Here is a 17,391-nt window from a genome sequence, read left to right on the forward strand (position 1 = left end):
ATGGAGACCTGTGGCTGTCTGGGGGTTCCCAGTTTAGGAAGGCCTCTCTGGATAGGGTGGCTATATTTTGTGGCCTATGGCTGTCAGGGGTTCCCCGGCTATATTTTGTGGCCTGTGGCTGTCTGGGGGTTTCCAGTTTAGGAGGGCCTCTCTGGATATATCTGGTGGCTATATTTAGTGGCAATTTCTGTGGCCATGACCCATAGTCAATAGTCAGTAGTCTGGTGGAGGATCTCAAGGAGCCGGGCGGAGAGCAGTGACATACAGTACAGGCACAGTAGTGTTCAGAGATGCAGTGGCATACAGTACAGGCACAGTATTTTTCAGAGGTGCAGTGGCATACAGTACAGGCACAGTAGTGGTCAGAGGTGCAGAGGCATACAGTGCAGGCACAAAAGTAATTCTGGGGTGCAGAACAGGCACAATAGTAGTAGGCAAACAGTGCAGGCACCATGGAAGTTCAAGGTACAGTAGTGGAGTACAGGCATGGGTGGTAAGCTGGGGTGCAGGCAGTACAGTGCAGGCACAAAAGTAATTAATTCTGGGGTGCAGTGGCATACAGAACAGGCACAGTAGTCAAAGGCAGACAGTGCAAACAGTGGAAGTTCAAGGTGCAGTAGTGCAGTACAGGCATGGGTGGTAAGCTGGGGTGCAGGGTGGCAGACAGAAACAGCACAGCAAGAGATGGTAATCCAATGTGCAGGGAAGTGGAGGGAGGCAAGAAAGTTTGTGGCTTACCATAGCAGAGTGCAGGCCCAGAGTGCAGCTCACCCTTCCAAACGCAGGCCTGTGCTCCTAGTCCTCTGGGTGCTGGGGTGATGCTGCTGATCCGAGGAGTCCGCTGCTGGTGCTAGCCAGAGAAGCTGCTGGCCAGAGGAGACGGTCTGTTGAGGGTGGCTGGAGCCAGAGGGGCTGCGCAGATTGATGGTAGAGGAGGATGCTGCCCGGGACGGTGGGGCCAGGAGACCACGTGCTGTGCAGCCGACCTGCTTGTTTCCTGGGGTCGAGAGGTGGCAGTGGAGGAACCCCGCAGACTGCAAAGGAGAGGCGGCAAGAGGAGGCCATCCGCAATGGGGAGACGGCAGGACGGATTGCCGGAGCAGAGAGGCCGAACAGCCACCGGCCGCTAACCGGAGCAGAGAGGCCGAACAGCCACCTGCCGCTAACCGGTAAGGCGGCAGGAGCCGAGGGTCGATGGCGGCCAAGGTTCCGGAGCTGAGGTGGCAGCGGGATCGTGTGCGTCTGCCGAGCTGGGAATCAGGAGCGGGGAGCAGAGCGGTGGCGGCTGTCGGGCCAGAAGCGGGCCAGAAGAAGACCGGTGCGGCGGTGGGAGCCAGATATCGGGTCGGCTCGGTGAGATATCCCCGTGGGCAATGTTCAGTCGACGGTCAGCGCTGGATCAGGTGAGTGGAACTGCTAAACTGCAAAAACTAAACTAAAACTAAACTACAGCTAAAACTACATTAAAAACAACAAAAAAAAAACTACAGAAAAGCCAGGAGCCATGCGACCGAGGCGCCCCGCACAGGCGCCATCTTGGTACCTTTATCGCGATATTATATATATGGGAGGGTTTGGAAGCTGATCTAAACTCCTATATTGACTACCTGAATGCAAACCCCTTTGGACTAACGTTTACAGCCTATGTGCACTCTACAACAATTGATTTTTAAGCTCTGAAAATTTTTATTGATGAATCCACGAAACAGATTTTAACAAAAACTTTCTTTTTTTAAGAAAACTGATTGCAACGGATTCCTCAATTATAATAGCGAACACTACAAAGCATGGATGAAGAACGTAACCTATGGTCAATTCAAAAGGATTAGGCGCAACTGCACAAATACATCAGATTTTATCGAACAATCGGAAATTTTGAAAGAACGATTTTTACACAAACACTATCCTCCAAAAATTGTTGAAGATAGGATATAAAAAGCATTTTGTTTCAATCAAATAGAGTGTTTGCAACCCAGGAATCAAAACCAATTTGAACAAGAAACCAAGAATAGAAATATGAACATTATCATACATTTTTCAAGCCAACATAAGGATTGCAGGTCAATATTCGAAAAACATTGGAAAATTCTTTTGAGCGACCCCATCCTAAAAACTAGGCTCTCCAAAAAAGCAAACATAACTTTTAGAAGAGGAAGAACAATCCGCATTCTTTTAGCACCAAGTTGCCTTAAAGCGGATCCGAGATGAAAAACTAACTATAACAAGTAACTTGTCTATATATCTTATCTAAAGTTTAGATGGTTTACACAGCAAATCTAGCTGCAAACAGTTTTAATAGAACATGATTATTTATTCCTGTGATACAATGACAGCAGCCATGTTGTTTGTAAACATTACACAGAGGCAGGCTTATCTGTATCTTGAGCCATTTGCCTAATCCCCTCTCCTCCTCCCTCCTCCCCTCTGCCTCTGAAATCAATGGCTAGTAACACCTCCCCCTCCTCCTGCCCAGACTGAGCTCCCATGAGCCCTTGCTACTGCCAAGGCTCTCTGAAAACCTGTGGGCGTGGCTTTTTTAGTTTATAGGGAATTAGAGTATTAAAACAAAAAAGTATTTGGCTTGAGGAATGCCCTATAAGCAATAGGAAAGGAACACAATTATGCAATGTGTAAAAGTTCCCTCGGATCCACTTTAAGTCGATAGAAAACAAACAAGATCAAAAACGGAACACAATCTCAATTGTAGGTTGCTACAAATGTAATAGCAAATGTTGCATATGCTGCAGAAATATACAAAATGGAAAAGAAGATTTTCTCTTCGACTGCGAACAAAAAAACATGGCCCATTCACCAATTCTTGACTTGTAAAACCACTTTCGTAATTTATTTATTGGAATGTCCAGTCAAGCTACAATATATAGGTGGCACAAAACAAGCACTCCACAATCGTCTGAATAAACATTGAGAGAATTTTAGGAAAGAACGCAACAAACAAAGCGCCTCCAAACACTTTGACCAAATTCACAACAGAAACTTTGAACTACTACAATTAACCATTATTGAACAAATAACTGATAGCAATACATACAGGAGATTCAGAACCTTATGCAATCGGGAGACCTTCTGGATACTTCAGCTGGACACTTTAACACCTGGGGCCATATGCAATTCACTTTTTCACCTGAGTTTTCTCCTAGGAGATAATTTTTATCTTTGATTTTAAATAGCTTTCCAGTACTTTTCAAACAAAAAAAGTACCAAAATGTTGGGGGGAAAGTACTAACAAAATTATTTTGAGCATTTTCTTGCCTTCTGGGGGCTTAAAATGCATTTTATTGACAAGTTTAAAAATATCACCTAGGAGAAAACTCAGGTGAAAAAGTGAATTGCATATGGCCCCTAATGTCCTAAATATAGCTCTAGAAAATATGAATGGATAGAACTCTCCGTTAGCCAGCAGTTACAACATTTACTTTTATCACTAATACTGTTTTATATCTTTGTTCTTTGAATTGTTCCAATTTGAATTGTTCCTAAATTTGCCTATGTGTGGGCTTGCAACTTATTAGTTTTATCATAGTTGGGTACCCAATTTGTTTTTATCTCTCAGTTTTATAATATACTATTTTACATTAATACTATAACATATTTGTTCTTTTACATATCTGTAGCACCTTACAGTAGTTATTCTAATATCAGTTAAACAGATCAAATCAACTTCTATATAAAGTTATATCTCTATAACCCATCACTCACCCCCCTTTATTTTAAACTCAACCCAATTCTAATTACCACAATCCATCCCATTCCCTCATACAAATACAGTTGAGAGATATGGGAGAAAGGAGATTTCCATATTTAATACAGAACAAATTGAAATTATTGATTATTTTTTTCTTATTGTTTGACAGTAAACACATGCATCGAGACTTCTTGGTGGGTGGTGGCCCCAGCCTTGTACAGAGACACCCATGCCGCCTGTTGGTGACATTATGCTCAACTCTTTACTCAGTGTGTTTACTTGGATTGCATATTCATCCCCCACACAGAGTATCCAAATCCCATTAGGGTAATTTTCCCCAAAACATTATTTTATCCAGAAATTTCATTTATCTCTAATAAGGATTGGTCCTGCTAACTATTTGTGCATATCCTGTTTGCTCTCAAATTATTCAATTAATCCCCCAAACATCATCAGTGTATAACCACTAAGACTTATGGGAGCCAACAGACCAAGTAGCATATCTATGATACGCTCTCCCACAAACACACATAAACCACTCCCCTTCTCTGTAGACTTCATTTCTGATTGGTCCTTTTGAGTTATGTCATCTAAATGATCTTATGTTAATGCATATAACCGCTTTATTGTCAACTATTTATCGTTTTGCTTGAGGAAATGAGGATCTGAAGACCTGAAATGTGTGTAGCATATTAAAACCTTTTATCATTATACAGCAGCCACCTATCTTTCTCGCATGCATGCTACACAGAATATCCATTCACACTCCTAATTGCCTGTGAGCTTTTTCTATAGCTTTGCAGAGCAACCCAGGAGTTTTTTTACAGTTCGCCACTCAAATAGCACTGCCTGTCAACCCTCACTGCCACAGTCTGTAGTGCAGCTGCCTATAGCAGAATAAGCACACAGACCAGGCAAATATTCACAGAGGAGTACCAGCGGATTCTTGTTTTTATCTACGACAGAGGAGGATCGGCTAAACTGCCAAGCCCAGTCCCCGGCTAGAGGGACAAAAGCTCTGCTGCTGGACAAACCTATATGAGCTTGCCAGCTACTACACAAGGTGAGATTATTCCAGCTTTACTTGATCTGATATATACTACTACTTGAGTGTGCTTTATTTTCTGTCTTGCATTCCACATGGCCACAAGGTGGCAATCTGTGCTGGTCCACTCAGAATCAGACGTGCCGCCATTTTATGGAAATTGAGGACTCACTTAAGAACATCTATTTTAAATGTGGAAAGATAACAACTTATTTCCTTTTGAGCAGGAAGATAATGCCTTTTTTTTCAGTTTCAAACTCACCTCTTCAGCCTCCTTGTAGTTTCCAACTGCAGCTTTGGCTTGAGCATAGTTAAAATTGAATGTATCTTCAGTGTAAAAGTAACTCTTGAGTTAAAAGAAATAAGAATAGAGTGAGCTGCTACTGGAAATTAGCACCATACAAGAATGTCTGTAAAAATACAAAATTTACTATAACAAACACTACCCAAGATTTCAGAAACAAAATGACTCTTTTTTTTGCAGTGATCCTTAACCACTTCGCATCCAGACCTTGTTTTCCCCTTATTGACCAGAGCAGTTCTTATGCTTTAGCGGTGTCCCTGTTTAATCACCAATAACTTCACCGGTACTCGTGCTACTTAAATGATCTATATATCGTTTTTTTCAAGACAAACTAAGCTTTCATTGGGGGGTATTTGGTCCCAAATAAAATGTTACTCTTTATGCATTTTAATGGGAAAAAAGGGGAAAAAATAAAAAAAATGCATTATTTATCAATTTTGATCAATTTCTGTTTAAAAATAAAAATTGCGATTGACATAAAAACTGTGCCACCAGTTAAAGTCCCCCCAGTATAGATATCCAGATGTGTCCCCAGCATCACACCCCCCTGTATAGCCAGATGTGTCCCCAATATCAGCCCCCCCAGCATAGCCAGATGTGTCCCCTGTGTTTGCCACCCCCAGAATAGATTGACAGATGCACCCCCAGGAATAGTGCCCCTCTTTATAGCCAGATGTGTCCCCGGGATCAGGATTACCCCATTATAGCCAGATGTACCCCCAGGATTAGCGCTGCCCCCCATTATAGCCAAATGTGCCCCCAGTATTATGTTATGGGCCCCCCCAGGTGCCCAGATGTGCAAAATTTGTAACCCCCCCTCCCCTTTGTTAATAAGCTGTCCCCCAGTAACTTTGTATACCCCCCTTTGCATATCCCCCCCCTCCCCCCAAGAATCCATAGCCAGATGCCCCCCCCCCCCCACCAGGCAGCCCACTCCGTGCAGAAATAGTTAAAAAAAATGCACAACCAAGCACCCTCACTCACCTTACCTCGGTCCTGTGACTATCCTGAAGCCTGATCCTCCAATCACCGCTCTGCAGCCAGCCGCATATTGCCGGTAACCCGGGTCCCGGCTTGATGACGTCATGAAGCCGGGACCCAGGTTTCCGGCAATATGCGGCTGACTGCAGAGCGGTGATCGGAGGATCAGGCTTCAGGATAGTCGCAGGACCGAGGTAAGGTGAGTGAGGCTGCTTGGTTGTGCATTTTTTTAACTATTTGTGCGCCGAGGGGGACAGATGAAGGATTTCTGCAGTTCACTAGTTCACTACTGCAGCGATCGTTCATGGGAGGGGGGTGGACTAATTGGCCAAAAGGGAACATGTTCCCTTCCACCAATTAGTAATGCAGCTGACAGTGCCGGAGGGTGCACTCTGCAGCGCACCCGACCGTGCACAGCAGGGCTGCAACCAGGTCAGTATATCTACGTGGCTGTGGCTTGGAAGGTGTCACAGCTGACGTAGATATACTGTAGCAGTGGGGAAAGTGGTTAATGTGTGCTGCAGCACCACTTTTATTTGTCTTCCCCCAGAGCATTGCAAAGGGAGAAGTTTATATTTACCTGATCGAGATGCAGGATAAGCTCTCCTCTTGCAGGATCGGCTCTCCTTTTCCACCACCAAGTGGCGCTGTTATTCTGAAATCCTCTTTCAGGTCCTGATCACATGATATGACATGTGATCAGGACCTGAAAAGACCAACATTACAGACCCGATCTCCTTTTCCACCACCAAGTGGAGCTGTGATGCTGACATCCTCCATGGGAGGATGTTGTCAGCAACACAGCACCACTCGGTGGTGGAAGAGAAGAGCCTGTCCTGGTGGTGGAAGAGCACAACTTATCTTGCAACAGGAAAGCCAATCCTGCGTCTGGATCACGTAAATATAAAGCACTCCTTGTGCCACTCTGCACTGCAGTTAGGCTGGGAGAGGCTGCCCAAGTTTAGCTGGTGGCAGCAGCCCTGCCCCCAGCTATCTAAAATGATATAACTCATGTGGGGAAGTTAAGAGGTTAATTATTATGGCAGTGCCAACCTATCCATCAAATCTTCATATAACAAGTAACACACCTTCAAAAAGCTGTCTCAATAACTTTATTTTCATAAATGTGGTCACAATGAACATGATATCATGGTCAAGATTGAAATAACGCCCCACTGCATCACAAAGTAAAACTCTGATGGGGTCACTCTCCCTATACTCTTTATGTTCCCTCTACCCACTGTGTACATCAGGAATCATATAACAGAATCAGCCACACTGACCAAACCTAGCACTGTGTTCACTGCGTACGTTAAAAAGGGGCGCTGGGAAAAAAGGGCGCCGGGTTTTTAACGATAAGCATGGATAACGTTTAAAATTGTATTGTACTGTATTTCGTTTAAAATTAATGTTTTTTAAAGTTATAAATCATTAAATAATGTGCATTAAATCGGCAATTGTAAAAACGTTAATCTTTCGTTTAAATAGTGAAACGTATAATAACGTTTAAAAAAAAAATTACTAAGTAACCCTCCCTGTACCTACCCCTAACCCCTAGACCCCCCTGTTAGTGCCTAAACCTAAGACCCCCCTGTTGGTGCCTAAACCTAAGACCCCCCTGTTAGTGCCTAAACCTAAGACCCCCCTGTTGGTGCCTAAACCTAAGACCCCCCTGTTGGTGCCTAAACCTAAAACCCCCTGTTGGTGCCTAAACCTAAGACCCCCCTGTTGGTGCCTAAACCTAAGACCCCCCTGTTGGTTTTTTCGTTTAAAAATAATGTAAAAAAAAAAAAAAGTACTGTTTTTCGTTTAAAAATAATGTTTGGGAAAAAATATTGTACTGTTTTTCGTTGAAAAATAATATTTAAAAATGTATAAATCATTAAATAATGTGTAATCATGAGAAACAGTAATAAAACATTAAGTCTCCGGGCGCCGCTTTTAAAACGTTAGTTTTCTCCGGCGCCCTTTTTTCCTATCGGGCGCCCATTAAACGATATTTATTATAGGAGTGAATGGCGGCGCCCGATTTGTCCACTAGCCTCAGGCGCCCGAATTTACTGTTTCCGTGTTCACTATGACTACGCCCTTAACATATGTGACCACCATTCCAACTCCCTCACCCATACCATGTGCAGCCACCTACTTTTACCACATAACCTGTGTGGCTTCCATTCCTCTTCCCATAACAAAAGTGGAAAATATCTCGGTTGTTGTGCTACATAAATTGTGCAGTCAGTTTACAGAACTGCTCAGGACTGTGATGTATCTATTCTTTCATTGCAAGGTAAATAGGTGAAATGTCAAATACAAGTAGATAAAAAAAATGTATGAGCATTACAAACGCAATATTGTATGGATATGTATCTCATATGTAATAAGGATCAACGCTCAGTACTAACCTTGATAGAGTTTAAATAGATCAAGACATCTTCAAACTGGCGCAAAAGGAAAAAACAAGAGGCCATACACTGCCTTCCAGGTATTGTATCTATTAAAAGAATAAAACAGCGTTAAAATGTACACACTCACACACATGTATGTATATAGATAGATAGATAGATAGATAGATAGACAGATAGATAGATAGATAGATAGATAGATACTCTCCGTTCCATGCACAGTATATAAAACAATAGTGGATATTTTAACAAGTTAAACAATTGGTAAAACAGAGGCACCAGATAAGGATAAAAAGGTTAAAAACCGTTTAAAAAGGGAGGTAGTGGTAGTCTAACCTCCCACAGATGGACTTGAAAGTCCATTTTAACTGTAAAATTGGTTTTATTAAAAAAAAAAAAAAAACTTCAAAATATTGTAACGCGTTTGACTGGTAATATTCTGCTTCTTCAAGCAGTACAGGGAGCTGGGAGGAACAAATACAAATGCTAGGAACTCATATGTATAATGTAAACCAAAAATAATCATAAGATGCAGTAATACATTTAAAAACGATATAGGTAGTATAACAATAAAAATAACAATTATATGTGTGTGGACTTCGTATTCGATACATTTTCTTTCTTATAAATCAAGGAATATCATGTAGAAATATACATGCTAGACAATTGTAAGATGCAATAATACATTGACAAATGGTATAGGTTGTATAACGATAAAAATAATGATTGTACGTGTATGGACTTTGTATTCAATACATTTTTGTTTCTTTTTACAAAACAACGGATATTGTGTAGAAGAGAAGATATATGGATTCAAATAAGGTTTGTGTGAAGTATCAGAAAACTTGCTACAATTAATAGCTGGTGTATGAAAAACGACAATCAGTGAAAATAACTAAAATAGGGTGTATAAGGGTAAAATGGCTGAGGAAACTCAAATCAGGAGTACAGGCTAAGGTAAAAGGAAGAAATCCTCGGGTTAACAAAAATCAAGGCAGAGTGCAAAAAATCCAGAGATTAAAAAATATTAAGTTACCTTGTCACAAGTCCAGCCAGGTATAAGCGCGTTTTTGTGCAGTTTAGTGTCCATATGGCTAATATATAGTGCTATCCAAATTGGAGACCTGCCAGCAATCTTCTAAGGGCATGTCAATATAAGTGACACGCAGGGTGCCCAATGTGAGTGCAGTGTGTGCCTGTAAGGTTGCCCTACTGATAGTGAGGGAGGGAGCACTGTGTGAGCCTGTGTGCTGTAAAGCAGGAAGCTCATTCCGCCATATTGAGTGAGTTAAAGAGCGAGGGAAAAAATAAATAAAATAAAAAGCGTTGGGGATCCAGGCTCTATCTTGTATCAGCACTGGACTCCTTGATGTAATGGGGGGCAGAATTAGGCGGGGCTGTGGGTGGTCATAGAGAGAACGAGTAGAGGGAAAGGAAATAATAAGTGGAGACAAGGTGCCAGCGTGAAGGCTGAGACTATATGTGTGTATATAAATTGGCATGTGTTTGTGTATACTGTCATTGACATCCAGCATTAGCTTGAGAAAGAGGCGAGAAGCCTTGAAACGTCGCTGCTATTATATGCTGTATGTTTCTTCACTAATAAAAGAGCATTGAAACTACCTTGATGGTGCCAGCTGAACTTCTCGGCAGAGACTATATTGAAATGCACAGCGCACTGTATGTTACAAATAAGAATGATAAATACATAAATCACATTAAAGGATTAAACATTATAAACTGCATGCATAAAAAAAATTGGTTTACATTTGTACAAGAGTAAGTATAGGCAAGAGTATAGAGTATAGTACAAGAGTAAGTATAGATTTACATTTGTACAATAGTAAGTATAGATGACAAACAAATATAGATGAAATATACATATATACATACATATACAGTGGGATGCGAAAGTTTGGGCAATCTTGTTAATCGTCATGATTTTCCTGTATAAGTCGTTGGTTGTTACGATAAAAAAAGATCAGTTAAATATATCATATCGGAGACACACGCAGTGATATTTGAGAAGTGAAATGAAGTTTACTGGCTTTGAAGAAAGTGTGCAATAATTGTTTAAACAAAATTAGGCAGGTGCATAAATTTGGCCACCACAAAAAAATAAATTAACCACCCTGGCGTTCTATTAAGATCGCCAGGGCAGCTGCATGAGGGTTTTTTTTAAATAAAAAAAAAAATATTTCATGCAGCCAACTGAAAGTTGGCTGCATGAAAGCCCACTAGATGGCGCTCCGGAGGCGTTCTTCTGATCGCCTCCGGCGCCCGGAATAAACAAGGAAGGCCGCAATGAGCGGCCTTCCTTGTTTTGCTTAGATCGTCGCCATAGCGACGAGCGGAGTGACGTCATGGACGTCAGCCGACGTCCTGACGTCTGCCGCCTCCGATCCAGCCCTTAGCGCTGGCCGGAACTATTTGTTCCGGCTGCGCAGGGCTCAGGCGGCTGGGGGGACCCTCTTTCGCCGCTGCTCGCGGCGGATCGCCGCAGAGCGGCGGCGATCGGGCAGCACACGCGGCTGGCAAAGTGCCGGCTGCGTGTGCTGCTCTTTATTTCATGTAAATCGGCCCAGCAGGGCCTGAGCGGCACCCTCTGGCGGTAATGGACGAGCTGAGCTCGTCCATACCGCTAAGGTGGTTAAATCAATATTTAGTAGATCCTCCTTTTGCAAAACTTACAGCCTCTAAATGCTTCCTGTAGGTTCCAATGAGAGTCTGGATTCTGGTTGAAGGTATTTTGGACCATTCCTCTTTACAAAACATCTCTAGTTCATTCAAGTTTGATGGCTTCTGAGCATGGACAGCTTCTGTTTAACTCACACCACAGATTTTCAATTATATTCAGGTCTGGGGACTGAGACGGCCATGCCACAACGTTGTACCTGTTCCTCTGCATGAATGCCATAGTTGATTTTGAGCAGTGTTTAGGGTCGTTGTCTTGTTTAAAGATCTAGTCCCAATGCAGCTTCAGCTTTGTCACTGATTCCTGGACATTGGTCTCCAGAATCTGCTGATACTGAGTGGAATCCAGGCGTCCCTCAACATTGACAAGATTCCCAGTCCCTGCAGCGGCTGTACAGCCCCACAGTATGATGGAACCACCACCATAAGAATGATAAATACATAAATCACATTAAAGAGAATCTGTATTGTTAAAATCGCACAAAAGTAAACATACCAGTGCGTTAGGGGACATCTCCTATTACCCTCTGTCACAATTTCGCAGCTCCTCGCCGCATTAAAAGTGGTTAAAAACCGTTTTAAAAAGTTTGTTTATAAACAAACAAAATGGCCACCAAAACAGGAAGTAGGTTGATGTACAGTATGTCCACACATAGAAAATACATCCATACACAAGCAGGCTGTATACAGCCTTCCTTTTGAATCTCAAGAGATCATTTGTGTGTTTCTTTCCCCCTGTTCTCATGCACTGAAGTTTCAGGCTGCTCGTTTCTTCCTGCAAACAGCTTTGCCTTTGTCTGTAATTCCTCAGTATGTGAAAGCCCAGCCAGCTCAGAGGACGATTTATCCAGCTTGTAAAAGATAAGAGAGAGAAGAGAGAAGCTGCTCTAATCCTAAATAACACACAGGCAGTGTGCATAAAGGGGCCTGGAAGGGGGAGTTCATAGCAGAACCACAACACTGAAGAACTTGGCAGCCTTCCAGACACAGGCTGACAAGTCTGACAAGAGAGAGATAAGTTGATTTATTACAGAGACTGTGATAGTACAAAGTGCTGCAGTAAGCCAGAACACATTAGAATAGCTCTTGGAACTTGTAGGATGATAAAAAACAGGATGCAATTTTTGTTACGGAGTCTCTTTAAAGGATTAAACATTATAAACTGTAGGTAGCAGGTGCTTTTCTTGAAATGCTGTGTTTTTCCTCCATGCATAACGCCCCTTGTTATGCCCAAATAACTCAATTTTAGTTTCTTCAATCCACAGCACCTTATTCCAAAATGAAGCTGCCTTGTCCAAATGTGGTTAAGCATACCTCAAGGCTCTGTTTGTGCTGTGGGTGGAGAAAAGGCTTCTTCTTCATCACTCTCGCATACAGCATCTCCTTGTGTGTAAAGTGTGCCGAATGGTTGAACAATGCACAGTGACTCCATCTGCAGCAAGATGATGTTGTAGGTCTTTGGTACTGGTCTGTGGATTGATTCTGACTGCTCTCACCATTCGTCGCTTCTGTCTATCCGAGATTTTTCTTGGTCTGCCACTTCGAGCCTTAACTTGAACTGAGCCTGTGGTCTTCCATTTTCTTAATATGTTCCTCACTGCAAAAACAAACAGCTGAAATCTCTGAGACAGCTTTCTGTATCCTTCCCCTAAACCATGATGGTGAACAATCTTTGTCTTCAGGTCATTTGAGAGTTGTTGTTTTTTTCTTTCAATGGTTTTTATTGAACTTTTAATACATACAAGAACAAACATTATCTGATAATAACAAATTGGTGAAATGTTGAGTAAACAAAAAGTACATAGTACGTCAGGTCCCTGATGTACTGAGTAACATTATCTTCTATAAGCCTATAAGAAGGTAAGTTAGTAAAGGAGAGTACAGTCCTATGACATTTAATAAACAGACATAGCATAAATATTATTATGGGGGGGGGGGGGGGGGCAGAATGTTCAATTAGAATTAGAATTGCAGAATTTGAATTTCACTATTCAATAGAGGCTATCTCCCTTAACAAGATAGAAGAACTTGGATAATGTTATAGGAGTAAGATACCAATTGTATATTATTTTTTTGTGGTTTCTAGTTGTGTGATACAGTGGAGTTTTGTTTTAGGCCTGTCAATGCTTTTTGGAGGTGTTCTACTGTAATTGGGGAATGTGGATTAATATCCCTTGAGGGGATTGAGCGTTGGAGTGGGTTTTCTATGGATGATATTAAAAATGTATACCATATGGAAATTTGATCTGTAGATTTGATAGGTTGGGTTTGGGGGTGAATTAGTTCCCAAAGTTTTTTGGGGAGAGATTTGAATTTTATTGAGGTAATTCTGTGTAAGTGTGATATTTGGAGATATTTGTATTGTTCTCGCTCCTCAAGCTTGTATTTCCATTTTAGGTAGGAGAAAGGGATTAGAGAAGACTGAGAGAAGAGGTCACTAAGTAGAAGAATACCTGAGTTTATCCATGGTAGTAGGTTAATTTGGGAGATGATAGAGTTCAATGTTTGTATAGGAATAGTTGCTGGGAGGGTTTCTATATCTTTGGGCAGTGACTTGGATAATATTTTCCATGCTGAGGTTGTTGCTAGTTTTGTTGGATGGGAAGTTCTGGGATTAGGTTGAGAAGTTTAAGTAGTCTAGTAAAGGAACATTGGATTGCTCTTTTTCTAAGGTTACCCAAGTTTTTTTCAGGAAAGTTTGGGCACCAAAATTTGGAAATGTCTAATATGAAGGCTATGTAGTAGCGGAACGGATTTGGGAGACCGAACCCTCCTTTCTGAGGGGGGGTAGTTAATGTCTGGTATGATATTCTATGTTTTTTTGTTTTTCCATAGATAATGTAGTACTATTTTACGCAGATTTTGAAAAAAATTATAATTGATTGGGATAGGGAGGGTTCTGAAGTAGTAGAGGATCTTGGGGAATATTGACATTTTGTATGCTGCAATTTTACCTGAGAGGGAGGATTCAAGGGATGCTAAGTGAGTTAGGTCGGACTTGATTGTATCTAGAAGTGGAGGAAAGTTACAGGAGTAGAGATCTTTGGATTTATGGGGGATGTTAACTCCTAGATAGGGGATTGAGTGTTTGGTCCAAGGGAAGGGAGATATGTTGGTTTTTTCCGTTTTAATTTGGGGGGGGGTCATGTTTATTCCCATTAATAGTGACTTATTCTTATTGACTTTGTACAGTGGTGCTTCTGAGAATTCTTTGAGTGTTTTGCTGATTTGAGGAATGGATGTTAAAATATCTGTGATGAAAAGCAGAACATCATCCGCAAAAAGGTTGATTTTTTGTTCTGACTTAGAGAAAGAGATGCCCCATATGTTAGGATTGGATCTTATGTGTTCGCTAATGATTCCATCACTGGAACAAAGATTAAGGGCATCCCTGTCTCGTGCCGTTGGTTATTGTGAATTGGTTTAATATAAACCCTGAGTGCTGAAGGATCTTGATATAGTGCTAAAATTGCTTTTAAAAATGTACCAACAATCCCAAATTTGGTTAATATGTGCTTTAGAAAACCCCAATGAACCCGGTCAAAGGCCCTCTTCGCATACAAAGCAAGGAGGACAGAAGGCCCTCGACTGGGCCCTATGGAATGTAAAATGTTTGAGAGTTATTTTGAGACCCCCATGATGCTACTCTTCAAAGAAAATTAAAAGAGGAGGGAAACTTACAATTGACCCCCTTAATTACTCTGTCTCATGATTGGATTCACCTGTGTATGTAGGTCAGGGGTCACTGAGCTTACCAAGCCAATTTTAGTTCCAATAATTCGTTCTAAAGGTTTTGGAATCAATAAAATGACAACAGTGTCCAAATTTATGCCCCTGCCTAATTTTGTTTATACAATTATTGCACACTTTCTGTAAATCCAATAAACTTCATTTCACTTCTCAAATATCACTGTGTGTCTCTCCTATATGATATACAGTGGGTTGCAAAAGTATTCGGCCCCCTTGCAGTTTTCCACATTTTGTCATATTACTGCCACAAACATGAATCAATTTTATTGGAATTCCACATGAAAGACCAACACAAAGTGGTGTACACATGAGAAGTGGAACGAAAATCATACATGATTCCAAACATTTTTACAAATAAATAACTGAAAAGTGGTGTGTGCATAATTATTCAGCCCCCTTTGATCTGAGTGCAGTCAGTTGCCTATAGACAATGCCTGATGAGTGCTAATGACTAAATAGAGTGCACCTGTGTGTAATCTAATGTCAGTACAAATACAGTTGCTCTGTGAGGGCCTCAGAGGTTGTCTAAGAGAATATTGGGAGCAACAACACTGTGAAGTCCAAAGAACACACAAGACAGGTCAGGGATCAAGTTATTGGGAAATTTAAAGCAGGCTTAGGCTACAAAAAGATTTCAAAAGCCTTGAACATCCCAAGGAGCACTGTTCAAGCGATCATTCAGAAATGGAAGGAGTATGGCACAACTGTAAACCTATCAAGACAAGGCCATCCACCTAAACTCACAGGCCGAACAAGGAAAGCGCTGATCAGAAATGCAGTCAAGAGGCCCATGGTGACTCTGGACGAGCTGCAGAGATCTACAGCTCAGGTGGGAGACTCTGTCCATAGGACAACTATTAGTCATGCACTGTACAAAGTTGGCCTTTATGGAAGAGTGGCAAGAAGAAAGGCATTGTTAACAGAAAGCATAAGAAGTCCCGTTTGCAGTTTGCCACAAGCCATGTGGGGGACACAGCAACCATGTGGAAGAAGGTGCTCTGGTCAGATGAGACCAAAATTGAACTTTTTGGCCAAAATGCAAAACGCTATGTGTGGCGGAAAACTAACACTGCACATCACTCTGAACACACCATCCCCACTGTCGAATATGGTGGTGGCAGCATCATGCTCGAGGGTGCATCTTATCAGCAGGGACAGGGAAGCTGGTCAGAGTTGATGGGAAGATGGATGGAGCCAAATACAGGGCAAACTTGGAAGAAAACCTCTTGGAGACTGCAAAAGACTTGAGACTGGGGCGGAGGTTCACCTTCCCTAAACATAAAGCCAGGGCAACAATGGAATGGTTTAAAACAAAACATATCTATGTGTTAGAATGGCCCAAAGTCCAGATCTAAATCCAATCGAGAATCTGTGGTAAGATCTGAAAACTGCTGTTCACAAACTCTGTCCATCTAATCTGACTGAGCTGGAGCTGTTTTGCAAAGAAGAATGGGCAAGGATTTCAGTCTCTAGGTGTGCAAACCTGGTAGAGACATACCCTAAAAGACTGGCAGCTGTAATTACAGCAAAAGGTGGTTCTACAAGTCAATACGACTCTGGTTCTGAGTCAATACGACTCAGGGGGCCGAATAATTACGCACACCCCACTTTGCAGTTATTTATTTGTAAAAAATGTTTGGAATGATGTATGATTTTCGGTCCACTTCTCACATGTACACCACTTTGTATTGGTCTTTCACGTGGAATTCCAATAAAATTGATGCATGTTTGTGGCAGTACTGTGACAAAATGTGGAAAACTTCAAGGGGGCCGAATACTTTTGCAACCCACTGTATTTAAATGACATTGTTTATCGTAACAACCAACGATTTATACAGGAAAATCATGACGATTAACAAGGTAGCCCACATTTTCGCACCCCACTGTATATATATATATATATATATATATATATATATATATATATATATATATATATATACAGTGGTGTGAAAAACTATTTGCCCCCTTCCTGATTTCTTATTCTTTTTCATGTTTGTCACACTTAAATGTTTTTGCTCATCAAAAACCATTAACTATTAGTCAAAGATAACATAATTGAACACAAAATGCAGTTTTAAATGATGGTTTTTTATTATTTAGTGAGAAAAAAAACCTCCAAATCTACATGGCCCTGTGTGAAAAAGTGATTGCCGCCCTTGTTAAAAAATAACTTAACTGTGGTATATCACACCTGAGTTCAATTTCTGTGGTCACTCCCAGGCCTGATTACTGCCACACCTGTTTCAATCAAGAAATCACTTACATAGGAGCTATCTGACACAGAGAAGTAGACCAAAAGCACCTCAAAAGCTAGACATCATGCCAAGATCAAAGAAATTCAGGAACAAATGAGAACAAAAGTTCTGTAATTGAGATCTATCAGTCTGGTAAAGGTTATAAAGCCATTTCTAAAGCTTTGGGACTCCAGCGAACCACAGTGAGAGCCATTATCAACAAATGGCAAAAACATAGAACAGTGATGAACCTTCCCAGGAGTGGCCAGCCAACC

The 17,391-nt window shown here is 41.5% G+C and overlaps 1 protein-coding gene across 2 annotated transcripts in view; it reads right to left on the minus strand.

The window, feature by feature from the left end:
• Positions 1-17,391, minus strand: part of IFT56 (intraflagellar transport 56) — a 1,305,114-nt gene that overhangs the window by 385,190 nt on the left and 902,533 nt on the right. For both annotated transcript variants that reach the window (XM_068242694.1, XM_068242695.1), the window contains 2 exons: positions 8,436-8,524; positions 5,011-5,094 (listed from right to left, as the gene is read on the minus strand). In XM_068242694.1, coding sequence (XP_068098795.1) covers positions 5,011-5,094; positions 8,436-8,524 — 173 coding nt within the window. The remainder of the gene's footprint in view (positions 1-5,010; positions 5,095-8,435; positions 8,525-17,391) is intronic.

The sequence above is a fragment of the Hyperolius riggenbachi genome, chromosome 6, assembly GCF_040937935.1.
Source record: "Hyperolius riggenbachi isolate aHypRig1 chromosome 6, aHypRig1.pri, whole genome shotgun sequence".
NCBI lineage: Eukaryota > Metazoa > Chordata > Amphibia > Anura > Hyperoliidae > Hyperolius > Hyperolius riggenbachi.